The sequence below is a fragment of the Natrix helvetica genome (genome assembly GCF_964273705.1).
Source record: "Natrix helvetica genome assembly, chromosome: Z".
Lineage (NCBI taxonomy): Eukaryota > Metazoa > Chordata > Lepidosauria > Squamata > Natricidae > Natrix > Natrix helvetica.
Window position 1 is genome coordinate 84,485,124 of NC_138554.1, and position 18,816 is coordinate 84,503,939.

The window sequence follows — 18,816 nt, forward strand, 5'->3', positions numbered from 1 at the left end:
TTACATGCTTTTGTTTGTATGTTTTGGATATAGTTTTGTCACCCAGCTTTTGCTATTGCCATAAATAAAAGCTGATACTTTTTGCAAGCCTCGCCTTGAGTCTCTTTGGCATTTCAGTGGCTCAGGAAAACTGCTGGAACCTTATAGAGGGTAAAGAAGAGCAAAGATGATTAGAAGCTCCAGGGTAAAACATAACCAACAGTTGCTGGAACTGGGTATGTCTAGTCTTATGAAAAGAAGGACTGGGGTGACATTATAGCAGTGTTCCAATTCCTCCAACACTGGACGTTTTTAAGAAGAGATTGGACAACCATTTGTCTGAAGTGGTGTAGGGTCTCCTGCTTAAGCAGGGGATTCAACTAGAAGACATACAAGATTTCTTCCAACTGTTATTCTATTCTAGATACATTGTCCTAGGTGGGCTTCCTCCCCCCCCCCTTGCATGCTTTTTATATATGTGTATATTGATTAAGTTCACCCAGCTCTTCTTTGTACAAATAAAAGCTTATTTTTCAAGCCTCTTTTGAGTCTCATTTTCGGCATTCCAGTGATTTAAATAGTTTTGTACCTTACTAGCAGAAAGCTATAATCAAAATTATAATTCATATTACACATCGTATAGACCGATGTAAACACAACTATGCAGAGAAGAAATATTTGGGAGATTGAATTCCGACCCAGCCACAGTAGGACGCTATGATTTCAATCGAACCTTCCAAAGAATGGCCAAATTCTTTTGTTTCTATGTCTTTAACAAAGGGAGGGGGGAGGCTGCTAGGTGAGGACAAAGAAAGCCCTTAAATGGTGTCCTATATCATATTATTTTATCCCCTGCGTACTGGGAAAGGGCGGGAAATAACGTAAACATTAACAAGAACACAACGCCAGTGTTTCCGACTTTGAAACCCTTGAGCTATCGCACGAACCCCTCCTTCCAAAAAGCCGTTAACCCGCCTTTTCGCCCACGCGACAACTAAAAGACTTCGTTTCCTTCAGCGCGAACACTCGATCAGCCAATGATATTTTAAAGAAGACGCTCGCGAGGTTTTCGTTTCTTCACCATGGCAACCTTAGTCCGGTAAATCGTGGCGTCTCCTTCGTTGTGGGCCACCGGCGGTTCGTCATGGTGAGCAACCGACGCTTCTGCTGTTTTTCAACCGCCACTTCAATATTCGGTTATGCTCGAATAATTTGGGATTATTCGCACAAAATGTGGCGTTTCTCTCCCCCAACTCAAAAGAGGCCCGATCATAGAAATTAAAATCGTGTAAGACCCCTGTGACGCTAAAGAAAGGGCTACCAATTCTTGACTGCAAAAATCCGTTCAACACTGATTTGGAAGCTTTTATTTACGCCGAATTCGCATTACACACATCTCTCTGATACTGGATTTTGTCTTGTAGTATTTGATCATGAGCCCCCGTCCCCTCTTGCTAATTTACTGTCAGATCACTTGCAGGATCATTCTTAGTATTGATTTATGCTGGACAGATCAGACAGAAATAGTGATCCACCTTCAGTAGGGTTATCTTTGAATGAGTGAGCATGGGATTGTTGATATCAAATGAATCTGAGAATGTCAATGATGAATTTCTACTTGATATTCTCTTATCCTCATTTTTCTTTTTGCATATGACATTCTTTTCTAAGACTGCGTGAAGATTGTATATATTTAGTTGTTATAGTATTGATTAACATGGCTACTAGGTTTGGTTTTAAAATCTGGACAATGTAATTATATAATGGGCACAGTGACTTAAAAATGGTGTATAAATATATACAGTATTTTATTAAGGGGAAATCTTCTGAATATATTTTCAGAAAATTTTCTATAAATCATTTAGTTATGGGAAAGCTTAAGTACCCTTTAAATTATGATAGAAAGTCCTTTAAATATTATAGAAAATCTTTATTTCAATATTTTATATTCTATATGCAGGCAGAGTTGGGTCTAAATGATCACCATCAGAATGAAGTAATCAACTACATGCGATTTGCACGTTCTAAACGTGGTCTACGCCTTAAGACAGTAGACTCTTGTTTTCAAGACCTTAAGGAAAGCAGGTAATATGAGAATGGGAAAATTAACTTAGAGGCGAATTTTAGCCATAATTTTAAAGATACTGTCAAAAATGCATACTCTAATTAAATCATGATCATATTTACCAATATGAGAAATGTAACTATACTCCAACTATGCATAAGATTTGGAAGCATTCTCATGTTCAGTTTAAATCTTTTTAATTTTATTTTCAACATTTATGCCAGATAACATATGGTACATGTAAATAATGATACAAAATAAATAGTAATACAAAATAAATAGTGATAATATTCAAACGCATTTAGCTGATATGCATTAGAGCAGTCCCACCAACCAGTGGTCCATGAGAATATTTTGTTGGTCTGCAGAAAAATGATTTGCATTTTTTATATTGCCCTAAATACTATTTATCTTTAAAAAAATCATATTAGTGGTCTGCGGGATTTAAAATTATGAATTTAGTGGTCCCTGATGTCCGAAAGGTTGGTGACTCCTTCATTAGAGTCTACAAAACTTTGAATTCAAAGATAAAAAAAAATACTTTGGAACATAATCAAGCATGCACATATTAATCTGCAACCAGGAATGTGTGCATAGGATACCCAGATATTCAAGATGATAGCTGTGGTTGTTTAACACACATAAAAGGTATATAACTTCAATCATAGAGTCATAGCCACTATTTAGAGTCTTTTTTTAAATATCTGTGCTCAGAACCCTTTCTACAATTTTTAAAGCACTATATTCAAACAACTCAGTACTGTGAAAAGGTACTGTTGCGTGAATGAATGTTATATGAACCAAAATCTCATTTTTGCCTTTGAATCCAAAAGCCTACACAGTCAAAATGTGCACAATCTCTTTCTATATTGCATTTGTTATTAGTCTCTTACATAATTACTCCACTATTAAAATCAGTACTTAGAATTGACTCCCAACACCTTTCTATTTAATAAAATGGAAGGCCAAATTGTGGCATATTTGTATATAGCCACCTTTATTATGGTATCAACCGACCCTTCTCTTCTCTTATAACTTCTTGTGTTAAAAATGTTTCCAACTTGTTAGTTTATTAAGTCTATGCGTATTAGACATTTATATAAATTGTTTCAAACCATTTTGATAGCATTTCTGCTGAAAAATGTTATAAAATATAATCTCATGCATATTACACAATTCAGATATGAAAGACAAACATTGTATCTCTTATTAATTAATTATAATGTGGAGATATTTGTTTCAAATGTGGTTTGTTTCAAAAGTACCAACTTAAATGGAATTTTTAAAAATCTTTAATTATCTAACCACTGTTGGATTTTGCCCTGGATATATTTTGTGCACTTACTTTACTGGTTTTTACTGTCCATCGTAGCCCATACCTTTTGAATAACTATCTTCAGAAATTCCCTTATGAAGTTTGAAAATACCTTAGAAAGTTAAAATGTAATTGTGGTATCACCCATATTCATTCAAAAGCAATTATCTTCCATATGTCAACCATAATTTTATTTAAATACAGTTCCAATGAAAAGTATCACAACTGCAAGATGGGCAAGTACACATAGTCCTTGACTTATCATTTATTCAGTGATGCTCTGGAGTTATGATGGTTTCGGAAAGGATGCTTTATAACTCATAAAACACTTCTGATCATTGCAAAATGTTGCACTACACTACCATCCTGAAAATCCTGCTTGGATTTGGTAGGGAAGATTTTTAGCTCTTGAGTGCAGCGTTCTAGAGTCTTTCTCACTTCCTTAAGACACACCACGCTCCTTACTTGAGATGCTATCCACTTAACAACCTGTGCAGTTGCTTAATGACTACAACCAGGACTGCTGGGTTGCAGTAATTAAGGAAAACAGTCACATGGGCAGTAATGTGGACATCTACCTTAACAATGTTGCTCTCAATGATTGGGATTCTAATCCCAATTATGGTTAAAAATTGAAGACTACTTGTATACAGATTGATGTAATAAATAAATATAAAATAAATAAGTAAATTATTTACAAATTTAGGAATGACATTCTTAATGTATAGGTTTCATCTTTGCTATTTATTGATGAAATGAGTAATTTCCTATAAAACTATGAATTTGTGCTGGTTTTTGCTAGTTTTGCTGAATAAATCTGAATTACATTTATAACATGTTACATCTTGGCTATATTTAGTGAAATGGAATGCCTACATAATCTTTTCAAAAAATGTTTTTGGAATAGTTAGCATAGTTTTAAAAATTATTCTATTTCTGGATTCTTCTCTTTAGGCTTGTGGAAGATACATTCACTGTTGATGAAGTGACTGATATCCTGGATGGTTTACAGACTGTAGTGCATAGTGAGGTGGAATCAGAACTTATTAATGCAACTTACACCAATGTATTACTTTTACGACAATTTTTTTCCCAGGCAGAGAAATGGTGTCTTAAATTACAAACTGACATTTCAGAACTGGAAAATAGGTGAGGACTTTAAAGATAACTTAAAAGGATAGGTTTTAAATATTTCTATTAATACATATGATTTCTTTATTTATAATGAATCGACTCAGTACATTGGTATAATAAGAACAGGTCCACACCTGAAGGGTCAATTTAACTGATTTATTGCTGAAAGCCTAAGGACAGCAATCTTCTCATGTAATAATCAGTTCGTCTAGAGTCAGATAAGGGTCAGTTGCAGTCATGACGGGGAGGGGTTGGATATACTTTGTTTGAGTCTACATAATGATTATAGTCTGATCCCCCTTTTCACCCATCTCCCTCGCTCTGCCAGTCCTTCTCTTACATCTAATTAGCATCTGAGATCAACCAAGGTTAGCTGAGACATTCTGCCATCTATTGAATGTAATTTAATGTTCAATAGACTTAACTAACTTGTTTATTGCTTTTTTCAAGGGATTTATTAGAACAAGTTGCTGAGTTTGAAAAATCAGAATTTACATCTTCAAATAAGAAGGTATGACTTTATTTTCAAAAGAGTGATCAAACGGAAGAATAGCTGTGGCTTTATATTGCTGTCATGGGTCATGTACAGGTCCCAAGGATTTTATAGAACTTTACTATAAGACATTATTCTAATTTTTTGTCCTCAGGTTTTTTTTACTGCCTTGATTAGTTTGGTATCTGGTTCTCTGGTTAATACAACATTTTATTTCTTCTGTTAACTTCTGCACTATAACCTACCCTTCCCCCATGCATTGGTTAGTTAGTGTCCCTTGACAGGCTTATTAATAGTAAATAGATATCTACTTTCTTTAGCAATAAATGTAGCACACATAGCACAAATCAATACAAAGTATTTTGGGTGCTCACTATGTTCAAGTTTGAATATGTGACCAGTCAGAAGGAAGTGGTTGAATTTGGTTTGTCAATTGCAATTTAAGGACAAATAGTACAGAAAGTTACTTTTGTAGGTCAGAGATTCTCTTTGAGGACACAGCTGGCATTAGGATTGGAAAATGTTGGAGCCAATATTAAAGAGAAGATTTTACTAGTTTTACTAGCTGGATAGGTCCAATTTACCAAGATTTAAATAAGGCCAACCTGAAGCCAACCTTCTTTAATTTAGAAATTCCTATCTGGGTAGGTGTTTATGTTAAGTAGCTGCAATACAGGAAAAGTATATGGTAAATATACACTTATTTCTTTATAAATATACACAATGTATCTTCTATGTGCAAGTGATTGCCCATTTCAAGAATCCTTCCAATGTTATCAAAGGATGTTATAAAGTAGTTTTTTGCTTACTAGGTTCATATCCAAAGATGCATACAGAATTGTTTAAAAATTTTAAATGATATATAGAATAAATAAAAAAACACTTGGAAGATATAAAGCAGCTTTTCTAATATTTTTAATTGCAAAACAACATTTGTTTTCTGTTTTTATCTTTCGTGTTATTTTATTTACAGAATATGTGTGTGATCTTGTCTGATTGAAAATGCTAACTAGAAATGATTTTTCCTATCAGAATAAGAGAAGGATGAACAATAATTTCTATATATTAATTTTAGAATACACCTTAAAATTAGTTTGATTTGGGACATCCTACTTCTGAATAAATGGATATTATGTTAGAGACACTTGATTTGTATTTTTTTCTTTTTTAGCTGAATCCAGAGTTGGTTAAAACTAAACTTACTCCATTGCATGAGGGAGCATCAGAATTGCTAAACAAGGTGACCAATTCATGTAATAATTGTTTCACTTCATCAGTGTAACTAGTTATTAATTAAACTAAATGTATTCCTTATTATTCAAGCTATATTTAGAAGTTCAAATAATCTATTGTAATAACTTTAAATTGCTAATCATTTACTAGTAAAAACAAATTCTCTGTATTTTAACATACATACCTGAAAAAAGAAAAATAACAAATAATTTGGAAATGTTGTATTTTTTCTTTGTATTCCTTGCAAGTAGACTAAATGTTCAAAAAATATTTAAAAGAGATCCTAATTTTTTTGAATGCACAGTAGTACTCTGGAGCTTGAGTAAAATGGAACCAAATTTTGTTCTGGGGAGAAGCTTCAAAAGAAAGATTATATTTCAAAATATGAGCTTGATAAGGCTAGTATCTGAGATGCTAACAATTGCTTTGACAGAAGTGTAGTGCATTCATTGGGAGAACTTTAGAAAATGTAACATTCCCTAAAAGTTCTCCAAATGCAACATTCCCTAAAAGTTCTCCAAATGCATCACACTGGGAGAAGCAGTTGGCAGCATCTCAGAACGTTGACTGTTTATTATTTATTACTTCCTGGTCAGTGATGCAGAGCATATGTAGCCTGCCCCATGCTTTCTAGTATACATGTACAAGCAGTTAAAAAACACAATTGGGACAGAAAACTCAGTTATTGAGGAAAGTAGTAGTTAAACACAACACCCATGTAATTGCATCACTGTTTTTTCAGTTACTGAATGAAGAAACATACTGCTTCCCAGGGCTTCCCCTACTTGCCTGAGTCATTCTACACCCTTACTTTACTATGTTGATTGTCACAATTTGCTTTGATTTCAACTCGCTCTCCTAACTGGGGCTGAAAACTGCCTATCGGGAGTTCAGCACCCCTCCATACATGGAAGGGAACTCTTGGCGGAGTGCAGGAACAGAGTTAACTTTAGGATTTTGGCTGCAAATGGCTGCAAAAATTGATGGAGTTAGCAGAGGTAGCTAGATTAATTGCTTTGATAAAAGAAAAGAAAAAACACAATTACTTTTGTTTCTACTTGGAAACTGCTTCTGGATTTTGTGCTTGAGATGGAAAAAATGAAACTTTGATTTTGGGTTTTATTGATTAGATAGATTTGTTATAGAAGAAATGGCTTATTATACATATTATTATGTAAAAGTAAAAAATTGAGGTTTGATGTTACTAACTTATTCTACTGCACCAAAGGGAATCAGAAATCAATGCCTTTTCTTTCTTTTCCTCTTCTTTTCTACACTTCTCCCTTCCCCTTTCTCTCCCCTATTTTTCCTATTACTTGCTTTTATATTTTTGTATTTGATATTATAAACTAATAAAAAGGACAACTCGAAAAGGATTTTGGCTCCACTTCTGCACTCAGCAGAGGAATTTAACTCCCCTTCGTGCATAGAAGGAAATCCCTTCGGCAGGATGTAGGATCATTATCGTCTTCAAGATTTCTGTTTTTGCATCCTGCCAAAGCAGCTCAGCTTCCTTTGGGAAGCAGCTCTTTCAACCAGTCGCTAAAGACAAGAGGGGATTTCTCAACAGATGTTAGCAGCTTACAGCCTTCCCTGTAAGCTTCCCTGTTGATTTGTTAATTCATTTGTTTCACAATCCTTGTTTATTCATAGGTGTTTCACCATATTTAACTTCCTTTACACACACACACACACACACACACACACACACACAGTAATTCAGTAGATTATAATTAAGATTCACAAGAATAAATGTTATTATTTTCAGCTAATAATTTTTACGTTGCTTTTTGTAGTACGTTACAAATTGGATTATAGAATGTTAGGTCTAAATCTTGGATGTTTGATGAGAATATATGTAACAAGAGTGTACCCTAAGAATGGTAATCCGAACAACCTGTCATTTTATGTTAATTTAACAATATGAAGTCTAAGCATAACCAGTGGTTAGATTTTTTAAACTTAGTTTACTGTGTCAGGAATTTAGCAGAAGACATAGTCAAATATTGTATGGTGGAAAAATTCAGATTGTCAACAGAAATGGAAAAATACAGGAATAGATGTACATAAAGCAATTGAAATTAATCCATTCCTCCGCCCAAATTACAAAAGGAATATTTACCAATATCATTAGTTTATTATCCTTAGTTTATTACCACTATTTCCTTCACTTTGTAGTCCATCAGCAGCAACATAATCAAATAGGAAACATTAACTGAAAAGAGGCATTAGTTCTGGCCAGATGAAATGGTTTGTATTGCTAAAATAAAATGTGTCAGAGCCTAATAATCTCATATTGGGATTTATGAATGAAAGCAAATATATTGTAATCTATTTTATTTAATTTATAACTTCAGTTATTTCTACAGCAATTAACGTATATGAGTTTGAACAATGTGCAAGGATAAAAAAATCAATTTAAATATTAATTAAAGCCTACTTTGTCAGGGGAAATTCACACTAAATAAACAGACAATCTCTATGTACTGGTGCAGTATATATAAGCATTACCTTTTTCAAACTGTGATAAATGATTCTATAAAACATTTAAATATTTCTACAGTTTGTTTGATAATTTGCCCGCAGGAAATTGCAAGGCTTCATGAAGAAAATGAAAAACTGAAGACTCGATTAAAGACAATAGAGCTACAGGTAAAATCCTTTGATAAATCGAGTATAATTTTGACTTAACAAACATTCATTTAGTGCATCTGAGGTGCAATGGACATTTCCATCTAGATATTCCACAGAATAATGGAAAAATCAGATTCATCTGAAGATACTTACATTAATGGTAAATTAGATTATATTATGTAATTTGAATCAATTTACTTAGCTTGTATAATGATTTCATTTCACAAATGATGCAGATTGCTACAAAAATGACACCATTTGTAAAATATGCAAAAGACATGATGATGCTCCATGTTTCCCTGAAAATCAGACCAGGTTTAATTTTCTTTTGACACCCCCAAAAAAACTAGCTAGGGCTTCTTTTGGGGGGGTGTCTTATTGCCCCTCATGTATCGGTTTGAGGCAGGGGGCGGAGCAACTGTCACCTCGTGCCAGCTTCTTGAAGGGTTGTAGGCCATCCCACCATTCACGAAACAGCTGATTTGCGGGTGCCACTCAGGCCGCCACCTCCAGCAAGCATGGTTACTTTTGCAGACAATTGCAGCTGCAAAAGACGCTAGAGGCCAAGCGACGCATCCTACATGCCTCATGCCCACCTTATGTAATGGTGATAGTTACAGCAGGCAATTCTGTCCACAGAACAGTTGCCTTGTGGGTGCTGCTCCAGCCGTTGCCTCCTGCAAGCACAGCCCCTTTTGCCATTGATTGTGACCACAAAAGCAGCAGAGGCCAAGCAACGTGCCCCACACACCTTGCACTGGTCTTCTGAAAGGTACTGTAGCAGCAGCTGTCCACAATATTTTAACCGTTATTTCGTCCTGAGCCACGTGGCCCAGTATGGTGTTAAAAGTTAACATTTCAGAAATGTTACTGTAGCTGCGGAGGTCTCCTTGCCCTTCACAGACTCCCTCCATAGCTTCGGAGCCTCCAGTCTTGCAATCCTGTGTGGGAAGGCAGAGGTTTTCTCCAAAGCTGCAGTGGCAGAGCGATGCACAAGGAGACCTCCGTAGCTGCAGTAACATTTCTGAAATGTTAACTTTTAACACCATACTGGGCCATGTGAGTCGGGACAAAATAACAGTAAAAATATGTGCACAGCTGCTGCTATAATACCCTTCAGAAGGTCAGTGTGAAGTGTGTGGGGCGCATTGGTTGGCCTCCTGTTGCTTTTGTGGCTGCAATCAATGGCAAAAGTGACCACACTAACTGGAGGCAGTGGCCAGAGCAGCACCCATGAGGCAGCTGTTCCATGGATGGAATTGCCCTATTGTGACTGTCACCGTTGGGTAAGAAGGGCATGAGGCGTGTGGAGTGTGTTTCTTGGCCTCTAGCTTCTTTTGCGGCCGCAGTTAGCTGCAAAAGCGGCCACACATACTGGAGATAGCAGCGGGAGCGTCTCTGCTGATCTGCGGGCCCCGATTAAGGGGCCAAGCAACTCTGAGGTGACCAGAGAAGGGAAGGGCTGCCTCCTGTGCTGGCCACGCCCACCTACTTCAATAGAACTTAATTATTTGTGTAGGGATTATATTAGGCCTACCCCCCAAAAAATCAGACTAGGCCTTACTTTTTGAATAGGTCATATTTTGGGGGAAACACAGTAGTTCTCAATGAATGACATATGTTCATATTTAAGTGTGTATCCAACATGATGTGTTAAATTGAGGCTTTACCGTAGATGGGTAGCAGTGGTGGGTTCTGGATCCCATCGCAACTTGTACGCTGCGATGGGGTCAGACGTCCACCTCGGGCATGCATACGCAACCATCCTGCGATGCCCCAGCTGCTTGGCGAGGTTGCGCAGGTGCCATATGCTGTGCTCAATTGGCCCGTTTCCCTCAAAAAGAGGTAAGGAATGCGGGCAGGCGGGTGGGCCCACCAAAACACCGTTTCGGTACTGTGGCCGCTGCTCCCAGCTGCAACTGGTGCGACTGTATCGGGCCATGCCACGCTTAACCCACCACTGATGGGTAGGTGGACAAATATAATCAGAAGAAGAAAATAGTAAATCATTTTTAGAGTGGATGAATGTTTCTTTTTAAAATAAGTTTTGACCTGAATTTTTAAATCTTTTGCAGGCTACAAATGCACTAGATGAAAAATCAAAGTTAGAAAAGGCTTTACAGAACATTCAGATTGCTCAGGGGGATCAAAAGGTATAAATATTTTTAGACCATATCAAATAACTTTTGATAAAATTGTTTTGATAAAACTGTTTTGATAAAATTATTCCATGAAAATTAGCTGTGTTTCAAAATTTTATGGTGAACTTAACTCCTATATAATGCTTAACTCACTATAATGCTTTGCCATATAGTCCAATTTTAAACCATAATACTAAAAATCTCTCTGTTCATCCTATTTTCCCCAAAATTCTGTGATATTCCTAATATTCATAGCTATTCCATTTTGCATTAGCAAATTAACACTATATTTTTAATGTATGCCTCTCAAAGATACAATGTTGCATAAAGGTTTGTGAACCCCTTTGAATTTTCAATATTTTTGCGTAAATATTATCTAAAATGTGATCTATTCTTCAAACAAATTCTAAATCTAAATAAAGAGAACCCAATTAAAAGGATGAGATAAAACATTATTTCAATTTTTTTAATGTTAATTTAACTCTTCATTTGTGAATAGGCATTTGATTTCTGATAAATAAATATCAATTTCTCCATGGTCCCACTAATTTCCTTCAGACTTGTTGAATCTTTTTTTTTTTTTTTTGTTCCTGCTGGCTCATTTTTCAAAAGTAAAAGTTATGTTTAGAAATAGCTTATAAAGTTCAGGAAGGGCTATTCAGTTGTTCAAAGAATCAATAAATATAAATATAAAATATGTGCAACATAATAAAAAAGCAAAGACATTGTAGGCTTTAAAGCATCTCATTAAAGGCCATTATATTCTGTCATTACCAAACTTTGTACAATATTCAGCTCCTTGTGTTGGACCCCTTTCGTGATTTCAGTTGAAGAAAAATCAAAATGATCCAAGTGAACTAAAAATAGTTTCAAATACACTAGGATCAGTAGAATTAAAATAAATTCAACAAATAAAATAAAGTAGGAAAAATCCAGATAAATCCACCATGAAATTCAAATATTTTTTCTGTAGAGTAATATTTTAAAAGTAATGGGTTTTTTTTCCCTAGAAGAACCTTCAGATTGCTGTGTAGGCCTCATTTATTGCCATTTGGTTACCCAGCCTGTTAGTTGGGTAATTTTTAAAGATGTACCTGCAAGTTTTAAGTAGGAATAGAATCAAATGCAAATTTGAAATTAATAAAACTTTATATATTGTATATAAGTCTATTATTTTAGAAATTTTAATAACAGTAATAAAATAGATTTTCATTTTGTGAATCATCCATACGTTCCATGTTACTTTATTTTAAAAAGTAAAATTGCCTAATACTGTTTGTAAATTCATTTTATGTGTTTCTCCATTTTCTCTTAATGCTGTCAATTTAAAATTTTCATTTAATATTATTTTATAAATGTTAACAAATGCTATCCGATTGAATCCATTGAATTTTACGACTTCAGGTTTTCTACAGTATCTGTGGGTTGGATTTATTTCTATGAAATTCTGTGTAAGAATATGTAATCCTCTGCTTATGACCATATTTGGCCAGGAATCTCAGTCATTCAGTGAAGCGACTTCAGTTCCAGCTCCCTCAATTGTGGTTGTTAAGTGAACAGCTGTGTGGATTGTTAAGCAGACTGCCAGGGAGAGCGCCTGAGCATCCTAGGAATGGGTAGGAAGAGGGCCCAGGCTTCCCACCATACCTTGAGCCTAAACCCTCTCCATCCTACCAGGGAAATCAGTTCCATGAACACTGATATTCACTAATGCTTTTGTCGGATTTTGGGCCCATTTCTACAGTGTGCCAAGGATTCCCACTCTGGAAATATTTGTTGGAATATTTTTCTTCTAAACTTTTCTGAACCTTTCAGAGGGGAAATTGTGAATTCTGGAAGGTTCAGAACGCTGGCATTTGTTGCATTTTCACCAGATCTGAGGTCGTCTCCTTCAGTGTGCGGGATAATTTCTGCATGGAGGGAATGGGAAATCCCTTGGCATGCCAGGGAAACAAACATCAAATGTAATATGTCCTCTGTCAGCTTCCCCGTTGACTTTCCAGGGAAGGTGACAGAGAAGATTGCAGATAGTGATACATAATTGCAGGGCACTTGGCAACCTGAGAAATCCTTAATCATGAATGCAAAAGTTTGCCAAGCATCCAAAGGTGGTCAAATAACACAAACGGGTGGGTTGGTGCAACCTATGACTGGCTGTAAATGCTTTACTTTGCTAAACTAAACTTTGTTGTACAAATACTCTATCATACTTATTTTTCATGTATTTTTAGTTTTTTTCCCTATAATTCCTTCTTGCATAAAGCTCTGAAAGAATGTTTTAGCTAGGTCAGGAAAAATGTTTCTCAATCCTTAATAGTTTGACAGATAAAAATGTAAGGTGGGGCTACCAGATCTAAACTGCCAAAATCTAGAAAGCTACTAAATGGCAGCAATAGGATTACAGCTTTTTGTATTATTTTGTTTTCCTCTAGTAGTTATTGGATACTTGCAGCTCAGATCTTGACCTCTATTGTGAAGTGACAAAAGCATTAACTGAAATTCCTACTGGGCTATATATTTTCCCCAATGAATAAAATATTTTATCTTATGTAGCATATGGCATACAATGGCAGGGAAATGGTAGATACAGTTCAGTCCTGACTGAAGTCGGCAAACTTAAATACTCAAAAGAACCATTTGGACCCGTTTCCCACAGAAAAGAAAACACCAGGAGCCACAAAGGTCCTAACTGGAAATCTCCTGTTCAATTCTGGAGCTGACCAGAAGTTCAGTTCCCCCACCAGTCTCCTCCTAGCGTGGTATACTTTTTCCTCTACCTGTCATAACCGAAAGCCCTATCAATTGTGGAGACAACTGGAAACCCTCCCCTTGTCATAGAGTCTTCTCCTGGCACATTGTGCTTCTTTACCCCCTCCTACCGGAAGCTCCTCTCAAAATTGTGGTGCCGACCGGTGACGGAGCCGCAGCAGAGGGAGGAAAGAGCCACATGCAACTCCAGAGCCGCAGTTTAGTAACCCCTGGTCTAGGTTGTTAGTTCATTCTGTAAAGCGCTTGCATGCCTATCCTTGATGCACTGGTGGGGGGCCAACTATGGTACCTTTACACACGCATGCACAGACACACACACGTATACACACACACACAAACACATACACATATATATGGCTCTATATATAAGTGTATGTGTTTGTGTGTGTGTGTATGCGTGTGCGTGTCTGTGCAAGCTGTGTAAGACTATAAGAAGTTTGCCAAAAAGTTTTTTTCACAATGGTGAGGTGAATGCTTGTTTTTTCTCTCTCTCTGCCTGTTCTGTTAAGTTGGGAGACAAAAATATCCTCAAGTTTTTGCTTTCTGCAGAAAATAAAAAGTGGGTGGATTGGTGCAACCTTTGACTTTGGCTGTAAATGCTTTATGGCCCACAAAGCATCCATTCAGAAGATTACCTTTATCTGTCAATATTCTAACAATATTGTATTGTATTTTTACATCTAAGAACTTCAGTTTTTTTAAAAGGGACATGTGGGTATATATATGTATATGTGGATGCATATACTATATGTGTGTGTTTGTATGTATGGTAAAGGTTCTCTTTGCACATATACGTTAGTGGCTCCCGACACTAGGGGGCGGTTCTCATCTCCGTTTCAAAACCAAAGAGCCAGCGTTGTCTGAAGATGTCTCCATGGTCATGTGGCCAGCATGACTAAACTGCAAAGGCACACGGAATGCTGTTATCTTCCCACCAAATCCCACCAAAGGTGGTCTCTATTTTTCTACCTGCATTTTTTTACGTGCTTTCAAACTGCTAGGTTGGCAGAAGCTGGAACAAGTAACAGGAGCTCACTCTGTTTTGTGACACTAGGGATTCAAACTTTCTGAATGCCAAGCTCAGCATCTTAGCCACTGAGCCACTGCGTTAAATAAATATTTGGCTAAATATTTATTTTCTCAATAATCATATATCCTTTTTTTCCAGTTTAATAGTACTCAGGATGTTAGTGAACTTGAAAATACTATGGCTAATTTGAAGTGCCAATTTGAGAAAACACTTCAAGACAGTACTGCAAGCCAAAAATCCTTGGAAGAGAATCTGGTGTCAACAAAACATGACTTACTTAAGGTTCAAGACCAGTTAGTACTGGCTGAAAAGGTTAGTTTCCCCAGCTACATTTGTGGCCACTTTTTCCTTTTTTCAACTTTGATTCTTATTATCTGGAATGGTAGCTAGATACCGTAAACTCGAAAAAAAAATTTTTAATCCCATGTTGATTTTAATAATAAAAAATAAGCTTCAACATATTATAAACATAAATAATTAAACACTTTATAAGTTTGATTAGGCTTTTTACATGAAGTACTTTGCTAAACTAAATTTTTGTTGTACAAATACTCTATCATACTTATTTTTCATGTATTTTTAGATACTGGCATTTTGAATGTTTTAATGCTAGTATAATACAAGTATATCTTTAAAATAATATTTTAATGATTCAAAATGTATAGGAATTAGAAAAGAAGTTCCAGCAAACTGCTGCTTATCGCAATATGAAGGAGATTCTCTCAAAAAAGAACGATCAGATAAAAGAGCTACGAAAGAAGCTTTCAAAGTAAGTGGTTGTCCTTCACCTGTATTTTTATATGTTCTCTTTTTTATTAATGATATTTGGTTTTACAGAAACATGACAAATTTTTAAAAATCAAATTGTTTTTATGGATTATTGCCAGCAACCTAGAATCATTATATGAAATAGGAAGCTATCTCAATCCTGTCAATAAATTAAATAAATATATATGCTCCCAGGCTGTGGACCTGTTCTTTCAGGGGGAATGTGATTCTTCCAACAAATGCTGATTATTTATTCAAACAATGGATTAATTCCCTATTGTAATGTGAAATGCAAAATGTGTAGTGTGAAAAATTACATTAAGTATTTTCTATTTTACTTTCATAGGTATGAGCCAGATGATTAGTTCTGAAGAGGTTGTTTTGTTTCAAGAAACTGCCACAAAATGAAATGGAATGAAAATACATATTTGGGAAAAAGGATTTGTTGTTCAATATGTTTCAGTATGTTTTCTAAGCAGTCTACTTCCTTTTTAAAACATTTTATTATTAGAAAGCCCCAAGTGAAAACGCTGAATAAAGAAAAATACATATTTGTGGTTTAGGGCCATTTTAAATGTTAAGATCATAATATTTCATAACAACTACAAATGCAGAACATTTACCAATTTCTTTTTTCAGTAAAAAAGTTTATTATGAACATAGTTCAAAATGGTTAATTATAGTTCTTTGCATACTGTTAAAATACTTTTCAAAGGAAACCTCCCTGCAGTTTTTATTTTTCTGAAATATTGCTTTTCTTTTTCAGAATATTAGCTAGAAATGAGTTAATTCTGTTGCCATTAAACATAGCACCCACATTTGGCTTGAAGCTGGTAAGAACTTGATCCCTGAGAAAGACACTTTTAGCTATGCAAATAAGCTTTATTGTCCACCCGAAAATACAAATCACCAAGTCAAAGCAAAAAGCATTTACTAAGGAAGGTCTGGTCTTTATACAGGGTACAGAAATAAAGAAACAAATGTAGTACATAATATTCTGTATATGTGATGTGCAAAAAGTAAGAACATTAAGTAAACATAAGATAGACACAATTAAAATATGTTGCCTCTTCCACTTTCCCATTAGGCTTGTTTGTTTAATATTTGCAATACACAAGGACTTTAGACTATGCTCCTTATTTGTTTCGTTTCTGGAAAAGCTAATATTTGCATATAAAAGAAATAAATGGTTTTGGCTAAAATGAAAAGATGATTTCCTGAACATTCATGATAAATGCTAGTACCACCTTTATTAAAAAGCTAATAATGAATCCTACAACTCCAGGTAATAATTTGACCATTTGGTTCTCTTTGAGAAGGACAGTGGCTTTGCAAAATCATCAAAATCTAGAGTGAACCCTCTCAGATTTGATAATCTTTATAGGGGAATTTATAAAAAGCATAAATTCTTCTATCTAAAATGGATGTTTCTGGTCACTTAAAGGGATCCCAGAGTGCTGCCTTCCAGAGTGATTGTGCTTGTTTCTGTAAAGATAGAAGCTGGCAGTTATTTCCCCTTCCTATGGATTAACGAAGATGGCAGGGAGATACCGCTATCCTTTTGGGAGTCCTTGGCCCTGGAGGTTTCCACAAAGGGCTTCAGGAGCAAGCCAATCTTCAACAGCTTGGGTACCATGATGGCCTTTCATGTACGCAGTAATTGTTGAGTCAGAAAACTAAGAAAAGCATATGTAGCAACTGGTTGTGCATTAGGAACTATCCAGAATGAATTCTTTCAATAAGACATTGAAAGTAGCAGTCTCAGCAACTGAAAGAAACTTTTCATAAGCAATACCAGAGGGAACTTGAAACACAGGTACAAAGACTTAACAATACAAAGTTACTGAATAGCTTTACCAGCATAATCGGCAAAGTGGTTGCCTTTAGTAATAAAAGAAGTGCATTCAAAGAAGACAACAATCAGGTCTGAGTGAGCAATCTGGCAGTGTAAGGTGGTAAAATTTCCTCTCAGCTTCCATAAGCCACCTATACCATGGCAAATACCAAAGCTTACATGTAGTCCTCAACTTACAACCATTTGTTTAGTGATCAAATTAACAGCACTGAAAGTGATTTATGACCAGTTTTCATGTTTATGACCATTTGCATCCCCAAGATCATGTGATCAAAATTTGGATGCTTGGCAATTGGTTTATATTTATTGAGATCATGTTTTGTGTCCTGACGAGCAAAGTAAATGAACAACCCAGATTCATTTAACAAGTGTTAATAATTTAATAGCTACACTGAATCACCTAATTGTGGCAAGTTCATAAAATTCATTTACTTACTGAGCAGCAAAAAGTTTGGCCTCAGTTGTGGTCAAAGTTAGATTTACTGCGTTATTGCGTTTCCACAGATGCAATCCAAATAGATCCCCAGAAGGGGCATGCAAGTGCTCTCCCAGCCGTGTACCCATAGTGTAAAAGTAGTTTAGCATTTCCTAAGCTTTGCAAACTTTCATAAGAAGTTTATTCCAACTTTGCACATAAGGTTAAACCTCTGGCTGCTGATAAAGAAAGTGAAATTTGATTGGACAGAAAGGGAACAGTCTACATTCAATGAGTTAAAATAGTTTTTTGCCACGCAGCCCCTTCTCCCTGATACATCGGTAAAATTTATTGTCCAGAGAGATGCATTAGACACAGCATTTCTATTGCAGGAGTAGCCAGTTTCTCACTTGTGACTTTTACTCCAGAGAGATAACTCTTCCAGAAAGGAATTATGGCACTTTTAACACAGAAACTTAGCAGTGAAAACAACTTATAAGCACCTCAAAGTAACCAATGACTCTGGCATTCACTTAATGACCATGGTGCTTGCCAAATGTTCATTATGAAAAATGGTCATAACATCAGTAAATTGAGTTTGTATACTGTAAATACTTATCTTTATGCCTGTTTAACTGATGCAAATGCAATATTTCCAGATTTTTTTGGTCATCTTTCTGTCACTGTCTTTACTGTATTTCATTTCTGATCCACAACTTACAGACACTTTAGTTATCTTCAACTCTTCAAATTTTAAAATATTGTTTTGCTCTTTTCCCCACATTTTCCCATGAAAGTGATCTAGTATGCTTTCTCAATAACGTGATGAATTCTTGGTTAATTATTGAGTTGGGATGTGCTCAGTTCTCCATAGTGGTGGAGGTAGCATCCAGACTGGGTTGACCTTCATCCACTCATTGCGAGGACTGAGCCTGACAGTTAATTTAAACCATGCCCCCTGTCACTAGGCAAAGCCCAGTTCTGA

The 18,816-nt window shown here is 35.7% G+C and overlaps 1 protein-coding gene across 1 annotated transcript; it reads left to right on the forward strand.

Moving 5' to 3' along the window:
- Positions 1–1,003: 1,003 nt before the first annotated feature.
- LZTFL1 (leucine zipper transcription factor like 1) lies at positions 1,004–16,769 on the forward strand. Its single transcript, XM_081931975.1, has 10 exons — positions 1,004–1,126; positions 1,940–2,064; positions 4,314–4,508; positions 4,944–5,004; positions 6,158–6,226; positions 8,806–8,871; positions 10,929–11,006; positions 14,932–15,105; positions 15,459–15,562; positions 15,908–16,769. Exons 1-10 carry the CDS (start codon positions 1,124–1,126, stop codon positions 15,924–15,926), a joined length of 894 nt encoding a protein of 297 aa, XP_081788101.1. The 5' UTR covers positions 1,004–1,123; the 3' UTR covers positions 15,927–16,769.
- The last annotated feature ends 2,047 nt before the right edge of the window (positions 16,770–18,816 follow it).

Bases quoted from the DNA above. Each gene is read 5' to 3' on its own strand.
- LZTFL1 (XM_081931975.1), top strand. The intron at 6,227-8,805 runs GTGACCAATTCA...ATTTGCCCGCAG, and splicing joins CATCAGAATTGCTAAACAAG to GAAATTGCAAGGCTTCATGA. The intron at 15,106-15,458 runs GTTAGTTTCCCC...CAAAATGTATAG, and splicing joins AGTTAGTACTGGCTGAAAAG to GAATTAGAAAAGAAGTTCCA.